This window comes from Salvia hispanica, chromosome 5 (genome assembly GCF_029641045.1).
Source record: "Salvia hispanica isolate PSC_SH4W2 chromosome 5, Shi_PSC_v1, whole genome shotgun sequence".
Lineage (NCBI taxonomy): Eukaryota > Viridiplantae > Streptophyta > Magnoliopsida > Lamiales > Lamiaceae > Salvia > Salvia hispanica.
Window position 1 is genome coordinate 48051314 of NC_142696.1, and position 7105 is coordinate 48058418.

Consider the following 7105-nt stretch of genomic DNA (forward strand, 5'->3'; position numbering starts at 1 on the left):
ATGTTAGTTAAGGGATTTGAGTTCAATCCGAGCGGCGAAGATTTGATCAATGGATACCTTTATCCGTGGGTGAAGCAAGAGGAGCTTCCGTGGAATGACATTCCGGTGAAGGAAATCTACGGCCCATCGTCGGATCCGTGGGTGGTTTTCTATGACGTGGAGTCGCGTTGGCACTCGAGGTTGGAGGAGAAGGGCGCCATCAAGTACACAATCTACGCCTTCACGTTGCTCACGAGGGTTTCAAACTCGAAGAGGGTTTCCCGAGGGGCGGGGACCGGGACTTGGCAGGGCCAAACGGGCCCCGAGATGATCCAAGATTCCAAGAACGGCCAAATCATCGGCCAGTCCAAGATGCTGGCCTTCAAGCACCCGGGCTCGGAGGCCAATTTCGGCCGTTGGACCATGCATGAATTTTCCCTCAGCGATGATCTAATTAGGTCAAGCGGCGTACCAAACGCGGCCGATCTCGTCGTGTGCAAGATCACCAAGACCGTCAAGAAGAACAACAAGAAATCCGGTGCGCAGCTGCCGTTGGCCGGGATTAGCAAGCTTCCGGAGTGTCGGACAACGGAGATGTTTCTTCCGGTATAGCCTAACGACGACGAGGAATTATTTCTCTTCGATGCGGAGCTACTAGAGAATATGCTAGACGATAAATAGTGTAGTAGTATATTATGTAATCTTCTCGGGTTTTCTTTGTCGGTTCTTTCCCGAGTCGTATCAAGAGAGTCGAACCGCATAGGGTCGGAATTCTAGAAATTCTAGAATTCCATAGATCGAGTCAATTAATTGAGAAATAAGATAATTTATTCTTCTCATTCATTGTTGAATTCTTTAATTTTGCAAATCCTACAACTCAAATTAATTAGGGTTTCGAATATTGCATCTTCTCTAAACTTCATAAATTTCATCTAATTAGGTTAATTCTTGGCCTGATAGTATCCTTACTAGAAAAGATTAATATAAACATATTTGTGTTGCATATTTTTTCGAATTTTCTAAGTTCCAAAAGAGTGATCAAGAAGTTTAGATGTCTATTCTTTGATCACTTTGTGTATCGTCTTTGTATATTGTACGAACGAATAGCAAGATTAATAAAATTGTGCGACATCTCTTGTAACGTGAACGTAGGTCCTTAGTTATCGAACAACGTAAATATTATCCCGTTGTCGTGTTTTGTTTCATATACTCCGTATTTCATAGCTCCGTCTCTTAAGAAAAATAAAAGAGAGAAAAAGAAAAAAAAAAAAAAAAGTGGAATGATCACCAAAATTACTTTTGCTTCTTAGACAAAATTACACAGTACTCCCTCCGTTCCATAGTAATGTAGGCGTTTCTTTTCGGCACGGAGATTAAGAAAAATTGTGCTAGGTGAGTTAAGTAAAGGTAGAATAAAGTGAAAAACGAAAAAGGTAGAGAGATGAAGAGAGGAAAAAGTAAGAGAGAGTAAAATAGGTGTCGAAAAATGTGTTGACTTTTACCTAAAAGGAAAATTACTCTTTTACTATGGAACGTACCAAAATGGCAAAATGACTCTATTACTATGGAACGGAGGGAGTACATAAATAAAAATTTTGTTTCATGAAGTATATCACAAAATTACACAGTACATAAATAAAAACTCGAAGAGTATCACAAGACAAAGAGCTAAAAGAACATAACCCACTCTATCACTCACACCACATTGGAGTGCAATCGGCTTCTTAGAAACCTTGCCTAACCGATCAATACCAAAGACCGCATCCGCCGCCGCCGCCGTCTCCATATGCTTGGGGATCAAATCCACCCTTAACGTCGTAGAATATTTGGAGGAAGCCTCTAGGGACTTCATAAATTGAGGCACGAGACAAAGTAATGTTGACATCGTTGTAACGAAGGGGGTTAATGGCCGTACGTCTCTTGAATTCGAGGTCCATGAAAATGGAGGTATTACTATTAGGGTTTGAGGAGTTACTAGAATCTTCTCGAACGTGTAGTTGGTGTATGTAATATTGAGGTTCGTTTATCCAGAAAATTATTATGATGATTGGAAGTAGGATACATAAAAATATGCCTAGCAATTGCACGAAGATGAAAATATTTAAAGCCCTTGTACTCAACATAATGAGGCTCATACGGTCCTCGCCAATCAGTAACTTGCAACGAAGACTGCGCAATACAGTGAAAACAAGGGTGGAAACCTACACACCCTAAATGTAAATTTTGTTATTGTATATCTAACACTATGCTACACATAACAAAATATCAGGTGACAATTATGAAAAAAGTAAAGTAAATTTATATAGGGGGGATGAGGCTTAATGTTTAAATAGCGCCATTAGTGCCATAGATTTAGTTATTAAGGTCATAGATAGCTCAATTAGTATTCGCGTGCATCCAGCGACAAGCGTGACGTGATTTAATATAACATGATATCTATGATTAATAATCTTAATTAAAATAAAATTACAATTTTTTTAGCTATATATGTTACGAATAACAAAACTTATGGGGAAAATGTTAGTAAAAATCAGGGTACAAGTTATGAAAAAAAGGGTGTATAGGCGAAATGAGTGTTAATCCTATTTAGAAATATTGCATTACTAAATTTTGTTGACTAGCATAATGTCATATAGTACTTCCTCCTCCGTCCCATTAGTGTTGATCTTGTCATAATTAATATTATTGTGTTATTTTAGATATAGATAATTTAAATTATGAATATCAAATTTAATTAAATAATCTTAACCATATGAGTATAGTATTAATCCAATATTCACAAGATTATGTAATAATTGCAATCCTTTAAATTTCAAACTAAGTTTTCATAATTTTCTGGAAATGTATTGAAACATTTTTATCTTTTGTTTCCTCAATTATATAATTTGATTACTATTTTTTATCTTTCGTGATATATGAAACTTGTACTCCCTCCGTCCCATTAAATATAAAATATTTGGTTTTCGGCGAGAGATTTTATGTAGTGTTGTTTTGTGAGTAAATGAAAAGAGCGTAAAGTAAGTGAGAAGGAAAAGTAGAGAGAGTGTTGTTTACATTTTTAGAAACATTTCATTTTTAACGTGACAATCCAAAAAGGAAAATGTTTCATTTCTAACGAGACGAGAGAGTATACAGTACTTGAACTAAAAATTTAAATAAGGCAACGATGGAATTTTTTCAAAAATAATTTCATTAAAATATTTAATTTTATATATGATTTATTTGAAATCCATATTTGCGTGACATCGGATAATAATTGTAATAAACAAAAATCAATAAATTCCATTCTCAAATTCACGTAAATTAATAAATCATAAATTATTTAAAAATCACTACCATAATTATAATTATATGATTCTTAAGTCTGAAAGTTAACAGCCCAGACTCCACAGAAATAAAAATTCTACGACTATCAAAATTAAAAAACCTAGAAATATAAAATACTACCTCCGTCCCCCAAAATTTGCTACACTTTGACCCGACACGGGTTTTAAGAAATATAATGGAAAGTGAGTTGAAAAAGTTGGTGGGATGTGGGTCCTACTTTTAAAGTATTAGTTTTATAATAAAATGTGAGTAGGAATGAGTTAGTGGAATATGGAGTCCACTGCCAAAAATGGTAAAAGTGAAGTGTATCAAATTTTCAGGGACGGACCGAAATGGTAAATTGTATCAAATTTTCAGGGACAGAGGTAGTACCATCTTTTAGTCAAATCGAATTCTATTGGCTTCTTAGACACCATGCCGAAGCGATCAATTTCGAAGATCGCATCCGCCGCCGTCTTCGTCTTCATATGCTTGGCATTACTTGCTGAAAATTGGATCTCTATTTTAAGTCAGTGAAATAATAACACAATTTAACCATAATAGAGGGATCCATTTCAAGATTCAAAAATAGTTGTAGTGTAGAACTGAGTTCCTTCACTATTCTAACACCTGACTTCATTAAGTTGATTGTGGCTGAGATATCTGAAAATTAATCTATATCGTACACATACTTTTATTTTGAATCATATAGAGTATGGCTTAACATAATTTTCATGGGTTGCAGGATAACTTAGAAAATGAAAATCCTCCTCGTGAAGAGACTCAACACGAGGAGGATTTTCATTTTCTAAGTTATCCTGCAACCCAATGAAAATTATGTTAAGCCATATTCTATATGATTCAAAATAAAAGTATGTGTACGATATAGATTAATTTTCAGATATCTCAGCCACAATCAACTTAATAAAGTCAGGTGCTAGAATAGTGAAGGAACTCAATTCTACACTACAACTATTTTTGAATCTTGAAATGGATCCCTCTATTATGGTTAAATTGTGTTATTATTTCACTGACTTAAAATAGAGATTCAATTTTCAGCAAGTAATGCCCAAGATAGACTAACCTTGGGGTAGTCAAGGGGTTGCGCTTTACCCAAAGCCGAACTACAGTCTAGAACGTTAAATAAGTTGTCCATCTCCATCTCATACTCTGTTTTCTCCACCGGTTTGGGTACCTCATCTTCAAATCTGACCTTCAGTGGAAGAGTATATCTTTCATTGTCCGTAGGAAATTGTCCATTTCCCAATACATCATTTGCAAGCATGCTGCATAACTCTGAAAGCAAAACAATTTTAGTATTAGCAAAAAATCTTCCATCACAAGTTGACCAGAAAAGGAAACGAAGAGCAATCAACTCATTTTGATCTCTACTGATTTATTTATAGTGGTAGCAATACCTTCATCTTGTTGCTTACTGGTTGAGGATCCATTCTTTGAAAGTATTTTCCTCTTCTTAAAATCTGGTTCACTGATTCTCTCAATTCCAACCTGTTCATAATTCATAGCTTCATCTCTGCTCACTACAGAAAGCAAACATCAAGTTTCCATTAAATTTTAAAAGCATGCATATATATGGAAGTAAATACTAATGAATCAACATGAGCTTATACAACTTTTTTTTTTGTCTTATAAACAAACAATTAACCATTAAAAGTTTTATACACCTATATGATAGCACATCTTTATCAAAGTACCTGGTGTTTTTCTTTGCCCTCCAACACTTGGAGTTGGCGTCTCTTGTCTCTTCCTCTTTGTTGTACTAGCAGAGCTCAAAGGATACACCCCTATGCACGCGTCTCTGTTGTATCTCGTTCGCCCAGAAATACCACGGAAGAATGCCTCCTTAGCTTCTTCACAAGTCTGCATATTAGTACAAAGGAATCTAATTTAGTAGGAAATAAAAATCAAATCTTTATGCACCAAATAAAGGATCACCTTTCACTCATATAAAAAAAGATATACTGCACTTGAATCTTCCTAGATAAAAGATGAACATGATTCATGATTCCATTTCATTCATGAAAACACTTATCTCAGTGGTGTGGATACTTGAAAATGGAAGAAAACACATTTTTTTTTTCCTTTCTATAACATTTGGAGGTGAAATTGGGCCATTCTTTTATTTTTCTCGATTCCACCATAAATTTCTTTGAATTCTAAATCTGTTAAGACAACCGTTGGAGCTCGTCAGCATTGATTGTTTAATTAATTGACACACTAATTTTATTTTTGAAAAAATAACAAAAAATAAAATATTTATGTAATCAAATTCCAAAATTGAGAGTTTCATGATGCTGAATCAATAGAAATCGATACCACATTGACACCCAACCTAGAGATTCATCCATAATTTGACAAAAAAACCTAAATACAAAAATCCACTAAGTAAGACTAAATTTCAGAAATTAACATGAATTTGGATCTAGATTTACAGCAAGTACTCCACCAATCCCTCCCCTGCAATGTTTTTCAGCATAATACAGTCATTTAATTTTTTTTGTATGTCATTAAAATTTGGCAAAAATTATCTATTGAAATGTATAAATAAGACTATGAACAAACTTGCTATGTAAGTCAAAGAAAGTTTTGAAAAAATGGAACTGAGATATGTTGACCAGAGAGAGAGAAAGAGATACCACCGGAATGCTGCTGCAATGGCTGTCGGAACCGGAGAATTCGCCGGAGCTACTGAAAGAACTTGCCTTTGAGAGAGCTAAGTTTGTGACGTTGTGAATTGTTACATTTGTATTCTCTCTACTCCAACACGCTACTAAAAGAAGCAGTGATTGAATATCTATTATTGTGTTAAATTTTTTTGAATAGGGGACTACTATTACACAATAAATAATGATGGTTTCTGGTGATTTTATTTTATTTTTGCATCAAAAGAAGTAAATGTCAGTTTGTGAATATGGGAATGGAAATTTGGCGTGCAAAGCTACCTAATCTACTATACTCTAAACTAGTTCATCAATCATGTCACCTTATATAGAAAATGAATTATTTGAAGCTATGAACATATATACATTTAAAAAAAATAATTCATTCGTTCCAATAAATATGAAACATTTGGTTTTTGGCACCAAATTTTATGCAGTGTTTTTTTGTGAGTTAATGAAGAGAGAGTAAAGTAAGAGAGAAAGAAAAATAGAGAGAGTTATGTTTCCATTTTAGGAAACGTTTCATTTTTAGTGGGACAACCTAAAAATGAAAACTTTGCATTGCTAATGGGACAGAGGGAGTATATTTTATTAAAGATTCATAGTAAGAAAACTCACAAAATTGACTAATTTATAGTCAACTATGCAATTTAAAAATTACCGTAAAAATTATAAAATTTAGATTTATAGCAAGTATCTCACAACAAAAACTTTTCGCAAATTTATATCTGATATAATAGTTGAAAAGGCATACAAGGGCATCGCTGGCGCTGAATTAAACAATGACGACAACTTTAAAAAAACAACGTCATTAGTTACAAGCATCAACAATAAATTACACTAGGACAACTAGATTTTTGTCATGTGATGATTACTAACAAATCCAAACTGTATAATTTTTTCGACTAATTTTTGAAGTTACGAGACAGCCCGAATCACCAAACTTGATAGTTTATCTCTAAAATTGTCCATTTTTACTAATAAAACTATAATATGCGTAATATCCCTATTATTTTGGCAATCTACATTATTATAGTAGACATTTCATGAACTTAAGGGTCAAGACACTCTATTTAGTTAAAAAAATCTTTAGATACATTAACTTTGTTATTCTAGCTAAGCCTCATTACAATTTAATT

The 7105-nt window shown here is 34.0% G+C and overlaps 1 protein-coding gene across 1 annotated transcript; it reads left to right on the forward strand.

Annotated features, from left to right (window-relative positions):
- On the forward strand, positions 1-591 carry LOC125188192 (NAC domain-containing protein 78-like). The gene has a single exon (XM_048084952.1). The coding sequence runs from the start codon at positions 1-3 to the stop codon at positions 589-591; it is 591 nt and encodes a 196-aa protein (XP_047940909.1).
- Positions 592-7105: the final 6514 nt, after the last annotated feature.